The sequence below is a fragment of the Buteo buteo genome, chromosome 14, assembly GCF_964188355.1.
Source record: "Buteo buteo chromosome 14, bButBut1.hap1.1, whole genome shotgun sequence".
NCBI classification, from domain to species: Eukaryota; Metazoa; Chordata; class Aves; order Accipitriformes; family Accipitridae; genus Buteo; species Buteo buteo.
The window spans coordinates 33,943,998-33,970,115 of record NC_134184.1 but is presented as its reverse complement, the minus strand read 5'-3'; the positions used below and the strand labels follow the sequence as shown (position 1 = coordinate 33,970,115).

General features: G+C 41.8%; 1 protein-coding gene and 1 long non-coding RNA gene across 2 annotated transcripts in view; one reads left to right on the top strand and one right to left on the bottom strand.

The window, feature by feature from the left end:
• LOC142039601 (uncharacterized) overlaps positions 1-21,133 on the top strand; it is a 69,141-nt gene extending 48,008 nt beyond the window's left edge. The window contains exon 4 of the mRNA XM_075046340.1: positions 20,774-21,133. Coding sequence (XP_074902441.1) covers positions 20,774-20,799 — 26 coding nt within the window. The 3' untranslated portion in view covers positions 20,800-21,133. The remainder of the gene's footprint in view (positions 1-20,773) is intronic.
• LOC142039602 (uncharacterized) overlaps positions 1-26,118 on the bottom strand; it is a 90,239-nt gene that overhangs the window by 47,771 nt on the left and 16,350 nt on the right. The window lies entirely within an intron of this gene.

The following is a 26,118-nucleotide window of genomic DNA, read 5'->3' as shown; positions in this document are numbered from 1 at the left end:
ATATTAACTCACCCGCCACAGCATCATGGGTCCACGCTCCACTCTGTATTTCATCTAACACCCCCTGTGATCAGAAAAACAGACAAACTGATGCGCCAAATCATCCCATCATCCTTTGTCCAGAAGTGGAGTCAATAAATACAGGGCTTCCGAGCACCCTCTCAGTTTCAGTGTTCCAGGGGTGCTGAGGTGAGGTTCTCGGGGTGCTTGTGTCCACCATGTGGCACATGGGTGCCCACAGCGTGGCTGGGGGTCCCTTGCACAACCAGCTCCCTCTCTCTGCTGTCAGCGGTTGCAGAGCGCAGCCCCGGCAGCCCAGAGGGTTCTGCCTAATTCCCCCTGGGAGTGCCCATGCCTGTCGAAACATCCCTGCACATCAAGGGGACTCGACTCAATGATTAGCTCCTGGGAATCAGCTGACTTGAAAGCAATCTCAGAGCATGTACTAATAAAGATCATGTTTGCTGCAAGAGCATGTAGCTATGCTATTTTTCCCAAAGGACTATACCCCTGAAGAGCAAGAATTTTTCCTTTTTTTTTTTCCAGGTTATCATTAATGAATGTTTCATCTTCTTCCTTCTCATTTCTTCCTCGTCCCAGTTCCTGGCTGGGATGTTTCCCAGTTTCACAGAGCGGCATGCAGTTTCCTTAGGAAACCATTAGTACCAATTTCAAGTCCAAGCCTTGACTTGAAAGAGATGCGGAAGAGTCTCTCTTTCACAAACAGTTTTCAGGCTCATGAAAAATGGGACAAGATCTGAGCTGATTAGGTATTTGCAGCATCGGTACACCAGAAGGCTGGGCAATTGAAAAAGATGTGCAGACTGGTTGGTGTTATACATGATATGCCAGAGTTTGTTATGATCAGCAAGAAAAACGTTGATGTTATTGAACAGGAATGATATTAGAGATGGCGTGGTTTCTCTGTTCAGCTTTGAATTGCTTGTCTGAAGGCAAAGGGTTAAATAAAAGGAGGCTATAAGTGGCTTTTTAAAGAACTAAACAGCTAAGGACAATTGATCTATTATATAGCTAAGGCAGCATTAATTGCACAGGTTTGAGGAAGATTTTGTCATCTTTTCTCCATCTCTTATTCAGGGGAGAAGCTATCCACCCACCCAGCTAGCCTCAGTCAGCCTAGAAGGCATTATTCCTCCCAAGGCTAGACATAGCCAGCTAAAACTGAAATTGCCATGAAAAGGGAGAGTTTTGAGGTAGGCCAAGAGGGGCTGTACAGGCTAGATGTTGGAGAGCCTGAAACACAGGACAGCAGGGGCTTGCAAGGATGGCTTCAGTGTGATGCAGGAATACCAGAGTTTACTTTAAAGGGCTTAGTGGACACTTAAAAGAGGCAGTCTAGAAATGGAAATAGCTATCTGTATCAAAGATTACCAGCGTGGTGTCAGCTCAGGGCCTTGTAGGGCACCACAGTCTGTGGAGCACAGACACTACAGGCACTATGAGCCACTTCCACTTGTGAGAGCTGAGTTTAGAGTGGCCCAGAGCAGCGCACATTTAAGAAAACTCTGATATTGATTTAAACTTCACTTTAAATGCTTTGAGGAAAAAATAAGTAACATGTTGTTTTGAAGACATGGACTCTACATTTCCGCAAAGAGATGTTCACAGGTTCTTGAAGGAAAGGTCTTTGAAGGAAAGGACTATGTAAATTAGTGGTTTCTTTAAATTGTTTTTATTTTTGGAGTTTGACAACTAAACAAAAAAAAACCCCTGTGTGTGTGTGTGTGTATATATATATATACACACATATATAAATAACTTGATTCTGAAATACTGGGCCAAGCCAATTTGAGGACGTATATTTCAAAACTGGAACTAGTTATTGGGAGTTGGCTTTTGTTCATTTTCAACTTTTAAAAATAAAAGCAATGGACTAAATTCAAAAGGAATTTAGCTGTCATGCATAAAACAAGCAAGGAGGTCACAGCGGCTGTCAATAGTGATGAAGAGAAAAAGGCCAGAACTGATCCTTACCACTAAAGTCTAGTGGCACCAGTTGGCCTCAATCCACACTGTTTGGGGTTAGTCCTTTCTGTAGCAGATTTGTCTTGGAGAGACACCATTAGAGACAAAAGAAACCCAGGGATCAAGATAACTATTTAGTGTTGTGGATGATCAGGGCTCAGGCTCTTTCCCTGATCTTATTTTATTTGGCAGTATAAACGTAGCCACCATTGTTACCTTGCTTCCATTTGAAGCCTTATATTCAATATGCTTACCTGGGCTATATTTAAATTATTTTGCTAACTGCTTGAGAGCAAGAATTGGATATATCCTAGCTAATCAGAAAATGCCCCAAATCCTTATTGTTGGGTGAACCATTCTCAGTCTTTCTTGTTGAGGCTGCTCCTTTTTGCATTGCAGACAGGTATTTATTTGATCTCAAACAGGGAAGGCAAAATGTTGAGAAACAGGAGCCCTTGGTGGCAAGACCTACTTAGACTCAGGCACAGAAAAGAACTGCACTTGGATCTTCAGGCAAAGATCTTGAACATGGGACTATCAAAAACAACCTGGAAATGGCTAAAACAGGTCTTCTAATACTTCCAATATGTTGAGGGAGGTTCTTTTGTTTTGTTTTTATGATTAATTCTGGATTCCTTGGTGATTTCATCTCCATTTAAAAAGAGTTTAAAAACATAAATGGTTTTGTTTCAGTGGTTAAACTATTCACTCTGTTCCCTCTTCTTTCCCACTACTGTATGATGGAAATCTGTAGATCAGGGTTGAAGGAAGTGCTTGACAGGCTCTGCATCCTTGCACCCACATGCTCATCTCATTGGACATTAGGAAAAATTTCTTTACTGAAAGGGTTGTTAGGCATTGGAACAGGCTGCCCAGGGAAGTGGTTGAGTCACCATCCCTGGAGGTATTCGAAAAGCACGTAGACAAGACACTTCAGGACATGGGTTATTGGGCATGGTTGACGGTTGGACTTGATGATCTTAAAAGTCTTTTCCAACCTAAATGATTCTATGATTCTACCTATTGCCCAGCCTTTTTACAAGATCCAGAGCCCTGGTATCTTGCAGTTTTCCACTTTAAAATATAGGGACAGGGCTATAGCCAAGATCTTGCTCCAGGCAGAGAATATGTGATTGTACCATAAATAGAAGATCCTAGGGGAAAGGAAAGATCCTACACCCATATGCATGGGAGCAGCTATTCCAGAAAACGATATATCCAGGCAACTGCGGGTACAGATCTGTCAATATGGTTACAAAATCACCAGGATGGAAGTTATCTCGTCCTTTCTTCACCTGAGAGTGATGTCATCCATAGGTACCTGTTTCCTGGCAGTTTATCTAGCTGATATTTAAGTACTCTACTTCCACTAGCAATGCTGATTCTGCAAGCTATTCCTGTTCCTCTATCTTGTCTTCTTTGGACTTAATTTGATTCACCCCAGAAGACTTTGCTTGTAGGTCTTCTTCTCATTCACCCTTGATCATTCCCAATGTTTTCCCCTTGACAGTCTTCTTTTGGATCCCGACCTTCACAATGTGTGGCACCCAATACTGGGCACTGTATGCCTTGCCAGGGATAATGAGAAGGGAAGAAATCCTGGCAGTATCCTGGAGCCTGCATTCCTGTTTCCCCATCCTTGTGTGGTATTTTCCTTCTCTGCATGACACTGTGGCCTGTGTTCAAAGCCTTCTATAAACTTAAAGGTAGCACCTATAGCACAACTTCAAACAGCTAATGCTTAAGCTTTGAAAAGCTAAATGTTTAGGTGGGCTTTGAAGCAGATGCCTCCCTTAAAGTGCACATTTTTATGTTAATCTGATTCATGCAATTGTCAAAGGGTTTTGGAAACGTCTTGAGGACATTTCCCAAAGTAGGGCCCATTTAGGTGGACATAACACAGGAGATTGTTGAAAAACTTAGGGACTCTCTCAACTGTGTTTATCCCTGGCTGGGAGGCAGAGATGCAAGAAAATGTGTATAAATGAGAGAAATAAAACCAAGCATTTATCACAGGTATGTGAGCTTGGGTACACATTCAAAGACATATGAATTTCCCATGGTGTCAGAGCCAGATGATTAATTTCTAGTTTGTCTCAAAACCAGGCAGCTGCTAAATGATAATGAAGAAAGAAAACCTGAGATGATTATTTCTTTTTATGTTCCTTTATATATACATATATATTTATGTGCATGTACACATATACACATGCACACATATGTATTAATGGAAGGGATCTGGGCTATTCTGTAATGTGCATTAGTACATGTAATAGCAACAGTAGGTATTTGGTTTAGCACACAGATGTGCAGAAACTTTCTCCATCTTCACTGTAGGCAATCAGTCAAAAAGTAAACATATGGCAGGTCTACTGATATGGTAGATCATAAGGGTATTGTAAGAGCTGCTGTAGCGTTTCAGGCATGAAATAACCTTAGCATAATTTATCCATATGCTTCCAAGCATAACTGAGTAGAGCAGCTCTGAAAAACTACTTTTCTTAGAACCAAGGATCTTCCTGGGAAATACAAAATAAATATTGTTCAGACTGTTGATCAGGTTTACAGTTACATGACTTCTATGGGTCATTCCACACCACCAGAGTCATAAAATTATCTGCAGAAAGATAGGAAAACAGGAGCCTTTGAACAGTTAACATTTATTCATTTTATCTATTATCTATATCTACTCCTGAGGCAGGGGGGGGTGTGTGTCTGTGTGTTTATGATCACTTTTGTTCTGTATTAACTACGCAATTGCTTTGGCTCCTTGGAACACCAGAACATGGGAGTACAACAGTGGCAGACAGTACTAGCTGCTGTCTAGTTTCTCCCTGTTTTTAATGTTTTTTATAACAGCAGAGGCTCACAGTTTTACTCAACATGATGCAGTACAGACAGTAGAGTAGCTTTCAATGATCCACTGTTTTGCATACCCAGCTGCACGTGTCTGAGAGGCATGTAGAGAACATCCAAAGGTTGAGACAGGCCACTTGAAAGCACAGAGGCAATGCCATACATACCACTACTCCTGCAAATGAATTGTGAAAGTAGTCAAGATGGCTCCTTCCTTCTCATGCCTAGCTGTTCAAAGGAGAGATTCTGCACAGAGTTTGTCTGTATCTAGTACTACATTTGCAGTGCAAGTGAAGCCATAGAAAGAAACAGAAGTTTCACTGGTAAGATAAGAAACACTTTCGTTATCTAAGTTGGCATGTATATATCTATAATAGGTGCTTAAACATAGCTTCAGCTGATACTAAAATGCACATCAGAGAAGATATACCTCTTGCTCTATGTTGAAAAACTCCTGGGAAATGAAAGGTTGAGACAGACAAGGACAACCCATCTCCCTGATATTATTGGAGTCACCAGTTTCTCTGCTTCCAGAGGCAGCCTGATACCTGTAACCAAGTCTGGTTCCCCTCTTTTTGCATGAGTTTATTAGACTGTGCTCTTTTATTCTGCCTTTTTTTTTTTTTAAGAACACTTTCTTAAAATAATTAGGAAAGAGGCAACTGGAGGGGAGTCAACTGCTTCCTAATTTTAGCTTGTATACAGTCATTCCTGGGTCAAGTCCAAAGGAAATGTGTAATAGCTACAGGACCTTACTAGTCTCTGATTAAGTTTCTCATTACTATGGGCCACACAACTCCCCCTTACACCTCTGCAAGACACCAGAAGGTGTGTACATACTGTACCAACAAATAGTCTTGATTATAACTTGTCAAAGGCAGACACCAAATTGCTGCTCACTGCAGGGAGGACAATCACCAATGTAGGAATTTCCAGCCTGGAAATTCTTTAGTCATGATATGCCTATCTTTGCTTCATTGTTCCCCTCTACCTCCTGGGCCTGGAAAGTATATTATATGTAGTAAAACTTGGATTCCAATCTAAATGGCATTTGATACCATATGGATATTTCGTACTAGCATATAACAGTTTGTTTCATTTCATTTACTCCCTGTAGGTAGCACAGAATTATCATGCAGAAATATAATGTAGAAAGAGCCTACATCTCAAACAGGACTCAGGACAATATATGATGTCTGTATACGACGTTTCAGCAGGTGGTGCAAAAAATATTCCTAGCATATAACTGGGGAATAACGGACCCAGACACTTTGGTCTCAACCTTCTTTAGTCAGTTTGTGTACTTACAAAGAGATTTCAACTAAAAGCAAAATCTGGAGGTGAAGGTGTAGCTCAATCTGAAGGTAATGGTGTTATTTAAAGAGGGAACTCAGTCATTAAGGAACAGCTTCCTGCTGTCTCATCTTTTTCCTGTTCTTATATTTAAACTGACCTGTTTCCACCTACCATAAAATCCAGATTAAATATATCAAGCTAGTATACATATACTCTGTCTACTAGAATTTGGTGGCAATCTTTGTTTTCATAAACTCATCATTTTATGAGAAATGTCTTTTTTGGATGATATTTTTTCTAAACACAGAACTTGGAGCATATAGTTTGAAACTGAGTAAGGATACGCAGAAATTATTCACTAAAATAGTTCCTCTTCAGAAACAGCCATTCATCTCTGATATTCATTTCATTCTCTCCACCTGGAGCAGTTCCACTTTCTATAAATAAAGAAATAAGTAATATTTACTAGGTTAGAAAGCAGCTGTCTCTAGAACCTGGAGGTTGGAGCACACATATGGGTTGAGGGAAATGTCCCTATGTCAGTGAATATTTAATTGGTTATGCAAAGTGAAATAAGTCCAAAACACATCAGGAGTCCCTCTGCAGGGCGGGAAAAAATCCAAACCAGGAAAATATTAATGAGGTATGAAATTTGCTTTCTACATTTCTTGCAATACAGCTGTTCTCTAATGGCTTTTGAAGCTTACAGACACTTATAAAAATAGCCACTTTCTGAACTTGGAACCTGAAAAGATCTTACTTTAGATATAATGGTTGCTTTAGAAGTGGTAAGTTACACACATGCAAAAAGGATGTACTTCACAGCATGTTTTCTATTTCCATCTCCTAACATTGTGAGCTGAAATAAAAAGTAAACATGACCACTTGAACAGTCTGAAATACTGTGACTCGCTTCAGGCCTCTCCAGTCTACCACAGTCTTCATAGTTATTGTTATGTCCACTTGAATCCAATCACTAGATAGTACACTAAAGCCTTCTTCTGTTCACCTTAGACATATGAATTGCAACATGTAGTGTCAAGGGAACAATGCGCAAACTGAGATCGCAAGCCTGGAGCCCCCAACAGAAGATTGCAGGACTTCACTGCCCAATGCCATCTTGAGAGTGGGAGGACAAAGTTACCAGTGAATCTTTTTGCCTTACAAAAATGTAAGAGTTACCTTGATGGTACTCAGTGGTGGAGGTTTTACTCTCGACAGGAAGAAATAGCACTTTATGCATTCCAGGAATACTGCTCCCTCTCAGACTATCCTGCCTACAAAAAGGCTTTCTGCTCAAAATGACATGTTTGAGGGTTTTTACTGAGCACTATGGCAGTCTGGAATCATAGTATCTCTGGCTGCCAGGTTCCATTTAGGCACATGGTGTTACTACAAGATTTTTCAAATTGTTAGCCCTGTAATGCAGCATGAAGGCTACCGTCAGGCTGGATTCCTTCCCACTTGTACTTAATTACCCATAGCAGAGGCTCTACAGTGAGCTCTCCTGCATGTCTGAGAAACCAGTCTCGTCTTGTGGCAGAGTAAAGTCAAAGAGCAAAACACACAGCTGAACTCTGGGCAGTACTTGTGTCTTCAGTTGCCACCCAAACAAGTTTTCATCCATACAGTCTGGCAACTGGTACAGTGTCCTGGTTGCCATATAACTGAGACACTTAAGACACAAAACTAAGTAATTTTCTGTATTATCACGGGGGAGAGATGGGTTTCTCCAGAGGGCAATTCAGAAGAGACTGGTATTCTACACCACCATTCAGAGAACTGAAGTCTAGCCTTCTAGGCTTTATAGTTAGGCACTTAGGCAGTGTGGAAATATTTGGCACTATCCCCTACATGTAACTGAGGTTCTTCCATAACAAACAAACATATAAGCACTGTGCAGGCAGACTTATCCCATGCTTGAAAAATGTCTTTGAGTTAGTGGGATGCCCAGCCCTCTGAAAATACCTATTTCTCTACATCACATGGAAAAAACACCCAGGTGACTACCACAGATCAGATGCACAACTTTTCCATGACTAAACTGAAATGAGATTAATCTCCCTAAAATACAGTTCTGTTACACAATTCAAATTAGGTCAGCAGCCAGCTGAATATTCAGGGTAAGATTATGTACCATTCAGATCGTGAAAGATGTATTTTCCATACAGGAATTCCTACCTCCTTACAAATCACTACTGAAGTTTGGGTATCATTGTATGCTTATCAAGGAGATCTGTTATGCCTTGGACTTAAAATGATGCAAACAGTAGTGGGAGAGGAGCACTTTCTCTTCTGAAGAGAAGCTACAGAATTTTAGGGCCAGTGGTCTTCAATGTTTTTATAAATTATCTGGACACAGGAATCAAATGTACATTAAGTAAGTTTGCTGGTGATACTAAACTAGAAGGAGCTGTGGACTCCCTCAATAGTAGAGACGCTTTACAGAGAGATCTGGATAGACAAAAGACCTGGGCAGTCACTAACCGCATGAAATTTAACAAGAGCCAGTGCCAGATTTTCCACCTGGGATGGGGCAATCCTGGTTATACATACAAACCAGGGGATGAGAGGCTGGAGAGCAGCCCCACGGAAAGAGATCTGGGGGTTTGGGTTGATGGCAAGTTGAACAGGAGTCAACAGTGTGCCCTGGCAGCCAAAAGGGCCAACCATGTCCTGGGGTGCATCAAGGACAGCATAGCTAGCCTGTCAAGAGAGGTGATTGTACCACCCTACACTACGCTGGTACAGCCCCACCTTGAGCACTGTGTGCAGTTTTGGGCGCCTCAATATAAGAAGGACATCAAACTGTTAAGAGTGTGTCCAGAGCAGGGCGACCAAGGTGGTGAAATGTCTTGAGGGCAAGACTTATGAGGAGCCGCTGCAGTCACTTGGTTTGTTCCGCTTGGAGAAGAGAAGGCTGAGGGGGGACCTCATCGCAGTCTACAACTTCCTCAAGGGGGGCAGTGGAGGAGGAGGTCCTGATCTCGCTGGTGACCCATGATAGAACGTGAGGAAATTGAATGAAGCTGCATCAGAGAAAGTTCAGACTGGACATTAGGAAAAAATTCTTCACTGAGAGGGTGGTCACTCCCTGGAACAGGCTCCCCAGGGAAGCGCCAAACCCGCCAGAGTTCAAGGAGCATCTGGACGATGCTCTTAGTCCTATGGTTTAGTTTTAGGTAGTCCTGTGAGGAGCAGGGAGTTGGACTCGATGATCCTCATGGGTCCCTCCCAACTTGAGATATTATGTGATTTATAATTCTATGAATAGGTGTTCCTTCGTACCTGGGAAACCGAGGACAAGCTGTGTCTTTGTGGACATGCTGGGGTCCAGCATGGAGGGAACAGGGGTGTGTTTAAATGCTAGGAGAGGAATAGGAAACAAAGAAAGGGACAGGGCAAAGGCATGGACTGCTTGGCTTTTCTTGCAAAGGTGGCATTCATCATACTTCCACAAACAAGGAGTGCAAGCCATATCTCCAAGGGACTGTCTCCTGGATAACAGAGACTCTGAAGAAGTGGGGTCATAGAGGGCAAACAACATCAGTCTCCAAAACTAAGGGAAAACAAAATGAATGCAGTCCTTCAGTGCATAACTTCAGGACTGGCTAGTAAGCACAGGAAGACAATTTTACCTCTGTATAGGAGCCTTAAGCTATGGCTTCATATTTATCTCCGTGCTCCTTCTAACTGCAAAGTTTTCCACATCACTGTGCTTAAACAAGCCTTACACTGAACATTCAAGAACTGTGATAGGGCATGTGAGTTCCCCTCATCCATGTTATGAAGAACTGCTTGGCAAGTAATCTCTAATATCACTAAATTCCTGATAAGCTGTCATACTCAGCCCAAGGACAAAAAACTGTACAGACATTTGCATATCAATTTTCTACCAATGGCTTCTACAATAGGAGCTAGAGTTGGGCAGCTGCAGCATACATTTATAAAGCATACAGCTGTGTTCAGTGATAAGATAAGAGGTTCTTTTGTAGAGACAACAGCAAAAGCTTTGCCAGTGACTGAAACGACACTTTTATCTCATCATGAAAGATGCCCCTTCCAGTGGAAGTCTAGCTGGCATGACATTATCATTTGAATTGTTGTTTTTTTTTCACGGAAATGAGTGGGAAGAATCTTGCTGATTCATGAAGTAGTCTGTCCTTTTTTATTATTATTATTTGTAACATTAAAAGAAAATTAACTGCTGCAGAAAGATTTTATATCCACCTATAAACTTGGTTATCAGCATCCCAGCATTATCCAATAAATAAATAAAACAAATAACTCCAGAGGTGGAAATGGAATATTTAACTCCACAGTATCATAGTGGAGATGCTCTGATTATGGCTGAGCAGAAACTTGCATTATAAAGCTATTTTTTATGATTATTTTGATGCTTATAATTTTCTGAAGCAGAATTTTCCCAGGCTTTATCTAAACCTGCAGGCACATTTGGGTGTTAATTTGTTAAAAGTCTGCGACCTCTTTCTCAGTTGCTTAATACCAAAGAGAAGGACTGAGAAATCACCCCATAACTGTAAAGTAATCCATTAGGGAATAATTTTGTGGCTTTGTTATACCACATAAATTTGTTCTCACCTAGCTTTAATTAGGCATCTAGTTTAAGCTCATCATGTAGCTCTATCACTAGTGACTGTGAGGACAATTCTTTTCACCCATGATGACACCGTTCACTTTTGAAGTCTCAGTGTTGAGCTTGGATGAGCTGGTGACTTAATGGATAGTTTGAATTAGATGGGATGAATTCCACCCAGAATTTAAAGAATAGCTTTGCTTTTAACTTGTAGGGTGTGAGAGACTGAAAGTGTTAATATCTCAAACATTGTGGTGGGGCAAGTTCTGCTTAAAGACAAACCCTGCACAGCAAGGAACCAAGGTGAAAAGCCCATCAGCTCAGACATCAGCAACAGGAGGGGGAGGGCATGCTGGAGGGTGTGCAGCTCCCTGTTCTGATACAAAGATCAAACAATGGCCATGTTTGCAGGGAAGATGTTACTCCACAGATGACCCCAAGCCCAAAGGCTCACAAACTGCTCATTAGCCTGCCCGAAGGAGGGGCAAGAATGATAAAAAGACACAAACTGAAGCCCCAGGTGGCGCAAGCCCACTGGACCTGGACCCCTCAGCTGACTGGACCAACACTGGACCCAGGACTGGTGAAACCTTTCTCTCCCTTTTTCTCTCTGTCTTCTCTCTTTCCTTTTCCACAATCCCTACACCTCATCCATTTCAAGACATAAACCATTGACTAAGTCTGAGACTAAGAGTGGATCCAGCCACCCCTAGACCATTCTCTGAGGAGGAGTCTAGAAACCAAGGGAGTCTGCTCTGAACCTCGTGACTCGACGGGAGGGATCTCCTTATTCCCTGAATTGATGTATATGGTTACCCTGGGTTACACAGTTTACAGAAGCAGTCCTATGCCAATTCCTGTTGTGAGAAACCCTGCCACCTACTACCATGCCTCCCCCAGTTCAGTTTGCTTCTGTCATGAATAAAATCTTTAACTGATCGTTTGGTGTCGTTTCACCTTAATTTAGCCTGAGGGAATTTCAAATTAAACATGACTCCCTGGTCTGTCCAGTCTGGGTCGTGACATAGGGGAAGGGTCTAGGACTTATGTCTACATAGTCTATTGAAAAGGCGGCAAACAGTGATACAAACAGGGTTTATATGGGCTCTTAGGGGATGCAACCTTTGATTATGTTTGCTTCAGCCTGTCAGGCAAGCATCTAATGGCTGGAGGGTGAAGCTGAGGTACAGTTTCTAATTGTGAGTAATTGAGGAATGGAATGACTTATGAAGGGTGGTGACCAGTTCTTTACTACTGGCATTTTAGATTGAGTCCTAGCTGGGGTTTTTCTTTGTTTGTTTTGTGTGATTTTGGTTTGGTTTTTTTTGGTTGGGTTTTGTTTGGTTTTTTTAACCTGAAACAAGAATTAACTCCAGGAAGCCCTTTGGTCTGTTTTTATAGTCTTTGTTCTAGGTTATATCAACCCACCATACCCCCCACTTTTGAATTAACAGTAAAGTTTATCTCACTCAGCTTTAGCAGCTTACAGGTTGAGCAATTTATCTTATCTATAGTCAATGGAGAGAAATAGGTACTTCCAGATAGACATTTTGAATATACAACAACTGCTAATGTGGGTGACCAGGCTGATCTGCATGGATATCTGTGGAAACAATAATTCACATGCTTAAGCTTTATAATGACAGGGACCCTAAGGAAAATGTAAAAGTTTATGGTCACAGAAAGTGCTGAGAGCCATTCCTAGAACACCGTCATGCACTGGCAGACCAGCTGGACCTCTCCTCTGTGCTGCTTTCCAAAACTGTGTTCCTTTCATGTTATTATAATATTCCACATATGATCAAGGAAACAAAACTTGCCTGTGATACTGCAAGGCAAATCACGACAAACTCAATCAAATCCTATTAGTGCAGTTCAGAAGAAATTTCTGCCGAAATTAACATGAGAAATGACTAAGGACAGGCTATGTGCAAAATGTCGTAGATTCTCCTGATACACAAAATATAGATTTGGATTTTCTTTTCCATGTTAAGTCATATCCCTTGCAGTAAAGAGAACACCTGAAGCCTTTGGTCAGGTATACAGAGGTGGTAAGAACTGTGCAAATCTTATTCTCTTTTAAAAGAGTTAAAAGTATTATTCACCTCCAGATTATTAAACATACTTTGCCCAAGTAAAAATTTAATATTGCAGGATATGGTGCTAAATATTGTATAATACAAATGACAAGTAACAGCGTGCCTCGTTATTACACTCTTAGTAACAAAATAACTTACCAGCTGTGCTCTTCTGCTGTGGTCTTCACAGTGTAATTAATCTATGCATTAGAGATCAGACCAGACCTCTTGCCCTTTAATTTTGAAATCTCAGAGTTCTGTTCAGGTAACTAATACCTCACTGGGCCAGCTACTGAAATTTCATAAGTACATAGGAAAAAAAAAATACATCTTTTCAGCCCATCCAACAGCATAGGTTTGTAGGGCACAGATTTGACCTCCTGTACTCTGACAGTAGAGAGAATTATTCTTCTCAAAAAGATGAGGTGAATATTATTGAGCCCTAGAGTTCACACTTCAGCTAATGACTGTTTTTCAGAAAGCCATCTGTGGTAAATATCAAGACTTTTTCCATTCCCTGCATGAGTGTCCTGCCTTATGTATAAAACAACTGCAGTCCAACATAGCATATCAGTGGGATTTTATCTTATATTTTTATCTGTTCTCACATGGCCAAAGTCCTACAGCCTTTTCTTCAGCAAAACTCCCAAAAATGGCTGTGCAAATTTTGTTAGGATAAGGACAGTGAGGCTGGTGAGCAATGGCACTGCAGAGCAGACACTGAACTTGAGCTTGAACAAAAATCAGAATTCCTTTTCCACCAGTTCTGACACTTTCTTCCCTTTCAAATCAGGTCAAAAAGCTGAAAGAGCAGAATAAGCTCTGAAAAAAGATTTGAAAATTCTACTACTTTTTTTTTTTGATACATGGAAATGAAAGGTTCTGCTGTTCCCAAATTGAAAGGTTTTATTTAAAATTAAGGTGACATTGAAGTCCATCTGCCCAAGGAGCCATGGCACACATTACAATTGCAATTGCAATACCTGCGATCCTCATTCTACCCTTGGATGAGGCTACCTGGCAGACTGAGACCCCTATGTACTAAAATGAGACACAGAGCTCAGTGAAAAAGAAGATTTACACTGTGTTTTAACCTCAAACTTCTCACATCAAAATGTTTCAGTGGATGACTGTTTTATTTTTGAGTAAAATCAATTTTGAATAAATCCAGTATATCTGGGCTGTATTTTTTTCAGAAGAAAATTAGGAAGGCAGAAGGGTGTAGCAAGGAAAGCCAGACTTCCTCAGGAAATTATTTATTTTGCTGAAACAGCATTATCTCTAGAAAAATAATTTCAGTGGAAAATTCACAATATTCAGAATGACATAGAATTTTTTGATGCTCCCTTTCCACAAAGAAATGAGATACCAATTCATTCCCAAGAGAACTGGAGGGATTTGTTATTTGTTTTGTTTTTTAAGGAGGATGTATATTCAGTCCCATTGGAACTGAAAGAACATCTCAGATGTGAATAAAGATGCATTCCAAAAGATGTCAAGAGGAAAGCTTTTGCAGAGCCAGCCTCTTCAAGAGCTTGTTACAGCCAGTGCTTTCAACCAATAGCTTTAATAAGAGCTGAATTTATACACAAACATTTAGAAAGCAAATAAACAAATAAGGGGGGGACACACACGACAAGAACTTCACAGCATTCGGTATATTATGAGCACAGCATTAGAAAAACCATGCATCTGTTTTATAGTTAGTTTATATTCTTCTCTTGTGTGCGCATTTTATGCACATAAAAATTAACAACCTTTGACTACCCATTTGTATTTATAACATCTGCAGTACCAATGGGTGCAGTTATAGTTTCTCTGTCCCAGGCTTGCTAAGCATCCTAATTGGGAAAGAAAATGCCACATAACTCTCCAGGGGAACATTCACAATGTCAATGTCTCTTGATTCCTAGACATCCTAATGTCACCAATGGGAAGACTATAATGAAGGAAATCCCACTTGGTAGTGAAGCATGCTACAGATAGAAATGCCGGTCTTTGGTTTTTCTGTTTGAACCAATCGAGGTATAACTAACTGCAGTCTGAGACTGGAGTGGGCTTTCTGCTTTGGGGTAAAGAACATATTTTGACTATGTAAATTAAAAAGATCATGGAACAAGATCAGCTCAGAAAACTATATTCACGCCATGACTGCTCTCCCAATGGTCCAAATCAGAGCTGGTTGGATTCCCCCAGAGACCTGTTGTTCAAGACTACGTGGACAAGAAAGGGCTCTCTACCCCAGTTTCTTCTCTGAGGACACTGGAGTTCACCACTGCCTTACAGGAAAAAAACCAAAAACAAAAGCAACAAAACTCAGGAAAAAACCAAGGCCTCCAGAGAAACACTGGTACAAACCCCTGAATTCAGCTAGTGGGACTATTGTGATATTTTGAGAAATTAAAAAAGATAATTTTCTCCTCTGCTACAAATTGCTGCAGTTAAAATGTTCCAGGTGGCATGCAGCTGGTTCAATTCAACTATTCCCATTTGCAGATAGATTCTTTTGCTGTGAGGAAGTTGCTAGTTGTTTTGCTGATAAATTCAAAATTTCTTTTGAGCCTGCTGTGCTGTGGGGGAGCAGGGGAGTATCTCCAGAGGGAAAATGAAAAGTTTCTGATGAGCTGCATCCAGTAATACAGTCAAACTGCATCTGCCTGGGATTACCAGCTTGTAGTTCTGATGTTAGCCTTTCCTCGCCAAGAACAGGCAGAAGCGAGATAGTACATTATGATGGAAAGCTGTTTTCAGAGAAGTATTGCTGAAGAAAAGGCCATGTGACAAACTTCAGATGAACACTGAGTCAGTTGAGCTGGGAAATCCTCTTCCCAGTCTGTGTGCACAAGTCCCACATACCCTAAAAGTGCATTGGACAAACCAGAACATTTGGTAAGGGTGTCTTTGAGACTGCTGTCAAGACTGGCTGTGCCCAAGCCCTGTGCCTGTACCCAGGCACTGGGGAGCACACTGGGGCTGTCTGCAGGGCACAGAAGGTCTCAGAACACTCCAGAGGAAAAGCCAACCTGGAGGTAGACCTTCATGAACAATGCGGAAATAGCCAAGGCATCCATGTGACAGAGAAATAGGAAATGGGGCAGAATTTCCTTCACTTTAGTTCTGCTTGTCAGCTGTGAAAACACTGCAGGTCTACTTAGTTATTACAGAAACTCTCCTCCACAACACCGATGGCTCGTTTGCAGATTTTACATTAGAGAAATAAGAACTATATTTCAGCTTGAAAACGTGTTTTGCCAAGCAGGGGTTTCTGTTTATTTGTTTCAGCAAGATGAATAGCACCCAACATCCAAAAAAAGCTATAAGCTTCGTACATTTATTTTGTTCATGTTTGCCATGCTGTGGGGTGAGTTTACCTTGGCCAACACATGCTCACAGGAAATGAAATAAAAACTGTATGGGGAGGAATATCTCAAAAATGAGCAAAGCAATAGAGATTGTTCCTAGCAATCAATACTGGTTGTGTGCAACAGTGGAAATAAACTAGGGCTCAGTGCTACTGTGCTGCTTTCTTGTCTTGGTCTGACTTAAGTTAATAAGTTACAGGAAAAAAATACTAAAGGAAAAAATAAAGGAAGGGCATTTCTCTCAGGAAGAATGGAAATGGCTTCATCTGTAGAGGCTGAATCTCCCCTATTATTAAAATCAAAGAGAAATGACTGCCAAAGAGACAGAGCCAACAGGCGATGTAAATTGTCAGTAGCTGAAGTAAGAGCCCACACGCACTTTCCAAGGGCACTGTCACTAAAAGCTGCAGTCTCATCTCACTTACTAAGCCCCTTATTTCCCTTCCTGCAGTTCCTCATACCAAATTAATCTAACTTTTTTCCTTTCCTTTTTTGCCATGTTAATTTTAAGTTGGAGCAGGTCCTCCCACCTCCCTCAGACCCTGGCTGTTGCAGGGCTGGGAATAAGCAGTGAAGGGCTGGTGAGCGCAAAAGGCTGCTTTTCTGGGCTGGATCCATCTATGCTGGCTTAAAGTGTTTGTCAAGCACAGCTTTACTTCCAAAGTCTTGCAGGCTTGGACTCTGACTCTTAATTAACTTGTGTTCCCTTCAGACCTCTCCAGCAGTACAGGGCTCCTTTGCAGAGTCAGAAAGTTATAAAGGGCAGTTTATCCTGTGAGAGACATAGAAATATAATTTTTTTCCCCAATATTGGAGAATTCAGGTTTTCCATTATAATAGTGTTCTCCAGATAACATTAGTGCAGAGATTTTTGTGTACAAGAACACTAGTTTCTGACTAGGTCTTAGAGAACACTAAACATGTTACTTTACAATAATCTTCAGGAAGCAGGAAACTGTTGCCAAGACAGGACTTCATATTTTATGATGATCTTAGCAGCTAGCAAAACGTACACATTTATAAAATTATGAATCAGTTATCAAAAAGAGCAACTATGAGAAAGAATCTTCTCTGTGTTATAAATACATCTTTGGAGGGTGCTATTCAAATAACCTGAGAGAAATTCCATGCTCATTTTTCTATTGAAGTAAACAGGGTCAGACTGTACCTGGTATGATTTGTGTTGCAGAATTCTGGGAGTCTCTCTGAGAAAACTTTCCAACTCTGCAGAAGTATTACACATAATTACATGACATAACAGCTCTGCTTTTGCAAAGCACACTTACTGCATTTCTGAAACTGGCTGTTATAGAAGTGCAAAGCTGCATTAACTAACGAGCAAGTTTGGTCACATGCATGCAGCTATTTCACTGTAATTTTCATCTGCTGCCTTCAAGATGTTTTCTTCAGATTCTAAGATGCTATATTCCAATCACCAATCCATCCAGACAGCCAAAGCCTGCTTTCGGTCCCAAATTTGAAATGGCTGAGCTCTTTTTTCTTAGCCCTTTGATATCAACTTCAGCTTCCTGACTATAAATTTGAACAGACTTGTCATTGTTTAACCCCAGCCAGAAGCTAAGCACTACACAGCTGCTCACTCACTTCCCCCCCCACCCAGTGGGATGGGGGAGAGAATCGGGAAAAAACAAGTAAAACTCATGGGTTGAGAGTTTAATAGAACAGAAAGGAAGAAACTAATAATGATAATAATAAAAGGATTGGAGTACACAAAACAAGCAATGCACAATGCAATTGCTCACCACTCACCAACCGATGCCCAGTTAGTTCCCGAGCAGTGATCCCCTCCAGGCCAACTCCCCCCAGTTTATATACTAGGCATGAAATCAAATGGTATGGAAAATCCCTTTGGCTGCTTTGGGTCAGCTGTCCTGGCTATGTCCCCTCCCGAGTTCTTGTGCCCCTCCAGCCTTCTTGCTGGCTGGGCATGAGAAGCTGAAAAATCCTTGACTTTACACAAAACATTACTTAGCAACAACTGAAAACATCAGTGTGTTATCAACATTCTTCTCATTCTGAACCCAAAACACAACACTATACCAGCTACTAGAAAGAAAATTAACTCTATCCCAGCCAAAACCAGGACAAGACTAAAAGGAGTTGCTCTCTTTCAGAGAACTATCTGACTTTTTACAATGAACTTCCCTTTGCATGCTAAGCCAGGATTTGGGTGCTGTAGTCAGCAAAACATAAAAGTACCTGCAGGGCAATCCAGTGCCACTAAAATTTGTCTCTTGACTTCAGGATATTTTGGAAATTACTTGCCACTCGTATACAACAGAATGCGAAAACCCGATAGCTCTATATCACTCTTTCAGATCCCCATATTCTGACTTAATTTGATTTAACAAATGGTTCAGTAGCCTGGGACGAATACTAAGAGCAATGAATAAAAGTTCCTGAAGGCAGAATCCAGCATATTATTGAGAAGAATTACCACTAAACCAGCCTCAGAAGTTAATTTTTGGAGAACAAGGACTTCTCCTAGGCTTTTGTATATATACACCCATGCTTTTGAGAATTCATGCTGTCAGATTTTCTCACTCCAATGCAAAGTTGGTTAACTTTGCCAGACTGGAATTGGCAACTCCAGCAATTTTCTCCATCCAGTGAAGCCAGGAGGCGTGAAAGCCGGGGAACTATTTCCCCTTAAAGTATGTTTTAGACAATTCACATATGCGGTGTTCAAGATATGGGCAGAAGTCTGCTTTGCTTAGCTGAATATGAGAACTGGGCCTCCTGCCACTCTCACATTCTCACGAACAGGTTGGCTCAAGTTTTAGCACTGCTAAAATGGAGGAAAACAAATCTACTTTTTATGTCTTGTGAATCAATACTTGACCCTGTGTCTTGCCTATACCACCCTAGGCTGCAACCTGTTTCAAGCATAGAGAAAAGCCATTAAAAAAACCCCTTTATTTCCTTGATGGTAATTCTAATATGGCATATTCTTCTTCATTTGGCTGCAGGCAGAAAGTCCAGTGAATGTCTTGAAAAGCAAGGTATTGCCAGTTCTTCCACATGCTTCTCACATTTTCAATGACTGTACCATACATGCATCAGAAATAACCACAAGGAATGTGAGTACCTCAGGCAATACAAGACAAGTTTTCAAGTGGATCTACAGTAGGTTTTGGAACCGAACCATGCTCCTAGCTGTAGCAAAAATCAGTCTACTGCTCTCCCAAACAAAGGTTTTAATTACACTGCACTGCAGCAGATTCAGCTGAAGTCTTTGAGAGGACACAATTCTCATGCTTTAGACAGCAGAGGCTCAGCCCAGAGGCTGAAGCCTTACTGAAACTTATGCCTGCTGTAGACTCAGATCCTGATTCCATACAGTTTGGAAGAAGCTTCTGGCATGAAGTTTCAAAGGTCTCCTCTGTTCTGGCATGATGTCAGAGAAGACAGTCCATTAAAATGAGTGTGCAGTTCTATGCACATTCTGCAATAGGGGGGCTTACTGTAGAGTTGGGTTTTGGTATACAAAAAAAAGATTTAAAACAGTCATTAAAAGTGTATTGAATCTAATCCCTTCAGTACTAAATTCCAGAGAAGGTCCTTCCAGGGAAACCATGTTTTTCCTACAGGAATGAAAAATAAACAAACAGAGCCTTTTAAGCAGAAAAAAAAAATTAAACCCAGGGGCTAGCATGACAGGGTGGGATACGGCACAGATGGGTATCTCAGTCCTGAGGGCTGCTCTTACATTCACCAGCATATCCAAGGCTCTCCTATGCTTCACCCACAGTAGGCCCAAGTAAACTAATCTTTCCTTAACATGATGCTGGCTGTGTTTTCAGCCCCAATGCTTGAGAAATGTAAATAGTTTCTCTACTCTAAGAATAATTTTGAATTAAATTCAAGTGTGGACACAAACTAGGTTCCAGCTGTACTTCCTTTCCATCTCCCTTCCAGGCCCCTCTCCACTTTGGAGTTACTAAGGTTGTGGCTGTTTTTTTTGTAGTAGCCAACCTGTTGTTGATTCAGATTCAGCTTCATTACTCTAGGACTCAGATCCTTCTGCAAGGACAGCTGCCTACTGTTCCTGTTCCAGGATTTGCCCCTTTTATTGCTTGAGTGAAGCTTGTCCTTATTGCAATCCATCCATTCTATTTATTTCACCTCTTTGAACCCATCTGTCGAGATTTTTTGAATGTTTGAATGTTAATCTTCTCTTCCAAAAATTTTGCAGCTCTTCTCAGCTCATCTACAAAATGTCACAGTCCTGTTTTATAGTCCATTATACAAGTCACCAGTGAAACCTTTGAGCAGATCCTGAGATGGTTCACTGCAGAGCCCTGATCATTCTTCTTGATAGCATACCATTAAAAATACTGTCCACAGTTCATTGTACGGTTTTGCTCCCAACCCGTAGGAGGATCTTCTGGGCTACATTCATTAGCTTTTCTTTTAGGGTTGAGAAGAGGGAGCTCTGATATCCCAGTCCCATCCCCGATCCCCCTCCCCCCCCTTTTTTTTCCTGATCTTGTGGCCATGATAAAGCCTTTACCTCTATCTGTCTCACCCATTGTCAGAGAAGTGTGGGTAATGCTATTTTCTCTTGTGCCTCACAGTTGTGCTGCAGGGCTTCATCACCTGAATGTGAGATGCTCTGAAGAGAAGAACTTTGGCAGCAAGTGCTTCAAATTTATATGAGTCCTAGTGGAGAGCATCCTTTTATACAGAGGGAAAGAACATGATTCAACTTTCATCTCCTATGCAAGCTGAACTATTTAACTTCATTACTTCAGGGAATACCAGCAAGAAAACAAGCACTAAAGGAATTCTTAAATCAAGGCAATATTCATCCCCTCCTTACCAGCCACAACTTGGTTCAATTGCTGAGTTTGCAGGAACTCTAAATGCTTTCCTTTGCCTCAAAATACCACTTCTTTATCAATTTTATCTCACACAATTTTAAGATACTCCCCCTCAGTGCACTTGCAAACACCTTGCACTGGACTCCTCCACCACCCTCTGTCTCTGATTTAGAGCATAATTTCATGAATGACAAGAGACAACCTCTCTCTTGCTTCCTGTGTGGGCTGTTCTCAGCTGGCTTGCTCACCACAGTTCTGGTCTTTATTGCGTAGTGCTTCATCTTTATAGCTGTTATCAGACATTTATATCACTTTCCTTGTGTGCTGGGTATTATTGGCAGAGGGTCCTTTGTACAATGCATCAAACATATACTGGAAAATTGCTTTTGGCAATGATTCTGGTTTGGTTTTGGTTTTTTTTGGTTCAGCAATCAGGCTGCAGCACACATGATTTGTACTTGTTGCTTTGCATGGCCTTGGGACTCAAAATGAAAAAAGACCATCATGCTTTTCAAAGCAGATGTCTGGCATTACTCCTCAGTACTCCAGTCTTAGACTGGTGTGACTCAGAACGGGATCAGATGTATCCTATAAACATCTGATATCCCCCAAAATACCTACTGTATAGATTACAGTTTTCATACACATAAGGAAATATTCTTTAAATATAAGTCCTCATCCTCTTGTAAATCAGGAATAAAACCACTGAAATTATACCTGCTCCTTTAGCACAGCTATCACCCACACAAAAGAACTTGCCATCCTATTCCTTCCTGCTCCCTTTGCCCCACTGAGGATGAAGAGGACATGTTGTACATATCACCCTGAATATCATGGGCACTTGAGAACACTTTTGGTACAGATTGGACTCCTTCCTCTCAAACCCAACTCTTTTCTGTGGCAGAAAACTTTACCAGAGCCTTAGACTGTGAGGTTGGAGGGAACCTGGTAGATAATGTGGCTAAAACTTCTGAATAAGGCACAGATTGTCTCCCTGCATCCCCTCCCATGTGAAGTCCACCACACAGTCTTACTGAGACTTGCTTTAGACCAAAACACCCTTGATGAAATAAAAGGCAGATGTTCCCATGTTAGTTTGTTCTAGCAGTTAATAATCTTTGCTGCTGAAAATTCATGTTTTACTCCTAACTTGAATTTGACTGGCATTAACAGCCTCACATTGTTTTTTGTCATGTTTTTCTCTGACATGTTAAGAAAAATAATAATAACTTGAATATTTTCTTGTCATATTAGAATGTATGTTGCCTCTTGGTGTTGTATGCAATGAGCAAAGGGATGTCCTTGCATCTCTCATTATAAGGCATTTCTCTATTATTCAAAAGTTGTCACTATTCTTTGCATTGTTTCTAAGTTTGCACAACTTCTTTAATGTATGAGCTACTTCTATGGCTATTTGTTTTTGAGAAGCATTGTTCTCAACTCAAGCAATGTTTCACATTCACTGTCATCACCACCATCCCTCATTGTTGTCAATTGAAGACAATACTAACTATTAAGGAGTAGGTAATAAATTAGTTTGCAGACTTCATGCATCTAGGCTTTATGGACTGTCCAGAAGCATTAGGAGGGACAAGGATATCCTTCTATAGGTCTCTATCATCTTCCTGCTCCAACAGGTCAGGGATATAGAAAGAAATGAGCCACTGACACATTTCCCCCTACTCTCTACCCTTTCCTCATGAAGGAAAGAGCTTTGGATCCCTGCCCCAGCTGGTAAGGAGATTAGCTGCCATGCCTAAAGGGTAGAGAGTCATAAACCACCATCAGGAAAAACCAGTACCCACCTAGATCAAGAAATCACAGACAATAACACCCGTTTTCCAGGTACTGCACTCTACAAAAAGGGGATTTTATCAGCACAATTTGGCTTCACACATTACATCACAAAAAGTGAATAAAGGCAATACATCTAAAATATTCTAATAAGTGGTGTCTCAAGCTGCTCACTCTTGCTTTTTCCCTGCCTTTCCCCTGCTCCTTCCCTTACTTTGCCGACTCTAAATTCTGGCTGCAAAGTCTTTGGGAGAGGTGGTTTTTATGTCTTCGTAGAGTAGCTGGCACAATAGATCTGTCTGATCTAAATGAGGCCTTTGAGTGATGCTGCAAGGCTCATGAATAGTGATTATTGCTTCCAACCACTGGAGAACTCAGCAGCTTTTTCAGAGAAGTTGACCTACTTAAATTGTATATCCAGGTAATGCTTGCAGCATTTTATTAAATTGCTCTAACAAACAGTCAGAGAGAGAAACGTGGAGGATACCCAGCTATCCTGCAGGTCAAGATGTGTACCAAGAAATGAGAGCCTGCAATTACAGCACAGGTTTTGCACTGAGACACATTACTGAGAGCTTGAAACTATCCTTATGGGAGTTGAGGGATCAAATGTGAAGTACTAACACTGGATCTTGTGCCCAAGACAGCAACTGGTTTGGACTAAAATAGCTGGGAAATTAACTATTCCGAGCATGTCTAGCTTGTCAAACATTGTTAATATGACCCAGATCTAGCATAAACCCACATAGTTTGACAAGGATTTGGCTTCAGCTCAGTATTTCTCTGACCCTCTGTCATTCATTCCAAGGATTTCAGACTCTCAGTTCACATTCAAGGCCCCAGAAGGAGCTCTGAGATTTTTTGAAAAATTCTATAGTGGTCCAGATCTAGGGTTTTAAAATGCTGATAGACAGCAAACCTACTTATGGTCTTTCAATTTGCTTTTCTATTCCTGAATTATATCAGCAGACAGAGAAAAAAAGGATAAATGGCAACCAATAAGAAGTGAGATGCTAAAGAACTCCCTTATATGAATGAGTAAATTTTTCAGAAAGGTAGAAGTAAAAAACAAGTAAGAAAAAGAATAATCAATCACTTGCCTTCCCTCAAAACATAGAATATAGATTAATCATTCTTGTGCATATGTTATATAAACTCCATGGAAGAAAAGAGACAGGTGCCATACTGAAAAATAAACCACTAGAGTGCTTCTCAACAGTGACAATACTCCTACAGAAGAATATTGCTGCTCTGCAGCAACAGACATTAGCCAGAGCTCTATAAGCAAAAATAATTGTCTTGATATTTAATGTCAACATTTTACCACCTCCTACAGTGATGTCAGCAAATACATACCTAATCCAAAACATTTTACATATGAAAACAAAAAGCCAAGCTCCAAAAAGAAGTATTTAGCGAGATGAAATATAATGGAAAAAACACTGTGTTAGAAAGAGTTGCTGTTGAACCAAACAACTATATTTATAATTACAGGATGAGGTGCATGGGCTACATCTATGCTAGCAAATAACATAGGTGTCTTGGTTTCAGCCCAGCCGGCAACAAAGCACCACACAACCACTCGCTCACTCGTCCTCCCCGGACCCAGTGGGATGCAGAAGAGAAAATATAAAGGCAGGCTCGTGGGTCGAGACAAGGACTGGGAGGGATCGCTCCCCACTTACAGTCACGGGCAAAAGACAGGCTCAACTTGGGGAAGAAACAAAATCAATCTAACTTACTACCAATCCAATCAAAACAAGGATATTAGGAAGTAAAACCCAACCTGAGAACACCTTCCCCCCAGCCTTCCCGCCTCCACTCCCGGTTCTCTCCACCTCCTCTCCCCGGCGGGCGGCGCAGGGGAACAGGGATGGGGGTTGGGGTCGGTCCGTCATACCTGGTCTCTGCCGCTCCTTCCTCCTCAGGGGGAGGAGGACTCCTCCTCACTCGGGCCCTGCTCCGCCGTGGGGTCCCTCCCGCGGGAGACAGCCCTTCACCAACTTCTCTGGCATGGGTCCCTCCCGCGGGCTGCAGTTCCTCACAGACTTCCCTGGCGTGGGTCCTTCCCGCGGGCTGCAGTTCCTCACAGACTTCCCTGGCGTGGGTCCTTCCCGCGGGCTGCAGTTCCTCACAGACTTCCTTGGAATGGGTCCTTCCCGCGGGCTGCGGTTCCTCACAGACTTCCCTGGCGTGGGTCCTTCCCACGGGCCGATCTTCAGTCACAGACTGCCCCAGCACGGGCTTTCCCACACAGTCACAGCCATCTTGGGGGGCCTCTGCTCCCCTCCATGGGCTGGGGGGGCAGCCTGCCATCTCACCACGGGCTGCAGGGACATCCCCTCCTCCAGCACACCTCCTCCCCTCCTTCCTCACTGGCCTTACTGTCTGCAGAGGGGTTCCTCTCACATTCCAATCCCCTACTCACTGCAGGCTTCCCCTCTTAAAGCTGCTCTCCCACAGGTGTTACCACTGTCACTGATGGGCTCAGCCTGGGCCAGCTGCGGGTCCGACTTGGAGCCAGGGAAGCTTCTAGCAGCTTCTCACAGGAGCCACTCCTGCAGCCCCCTCCCCTGCTACCAAAACCCCACCACACAAACCCAAAACAATAGGGCAGGAAGATGTGTCATGGGGACATGCTTAGTGTTCATATCACTACAATCTCTTCCTCTCCCAAGCCAGAAGGTCTCATCCACTCCACCTGTTGGGAACAATCCTTGGTCTGTGCTGTTTCCTGAGATGTGCCTCAACACTGCTTGAGTTTGTAGGGCCAAAGATGAGCCAGGGAGTCTGATACTCATTAACAGCACAGATGTCCATGTGCAGATGTTCCTGAGCTGTTAAACTTAATATTGAAGCCAGAATCAAGGCCAGAGTTGGCCACTGATGTCTGCATTGCTATCCAGTAAAAACTGTGGGTGCAAATGTCCTACAAGGGTACAAGTGAAGAGAAGGTCACATGTGAGACCTATCTCACCATATTGCAGAGTATAATGCAGATGTCTACCTTCGTGTTGGTCCTTCAGTGTTCCCTTCATAGTCAAAGAGGAACAGACGCGCTGTGGCCAGGTGGTCATATGAATAATGGTCTTGATGTAGCCATTTCTCTTTACAGATCATATGGGGCTCTAGACAACTAGCTCAGATATGTATGTGTGCGCCTGAAGGTAGGTGATATGACTCCAACCCCAAGAGATCAAAAATTAAAAAATGAGAAATGGATATTTCCAATAGCTTGTTTCCAAAATATGGAAAAATCACAATTATAGAAAAACGTCTCTTCCGAGATTTTAACCCATAGTAAG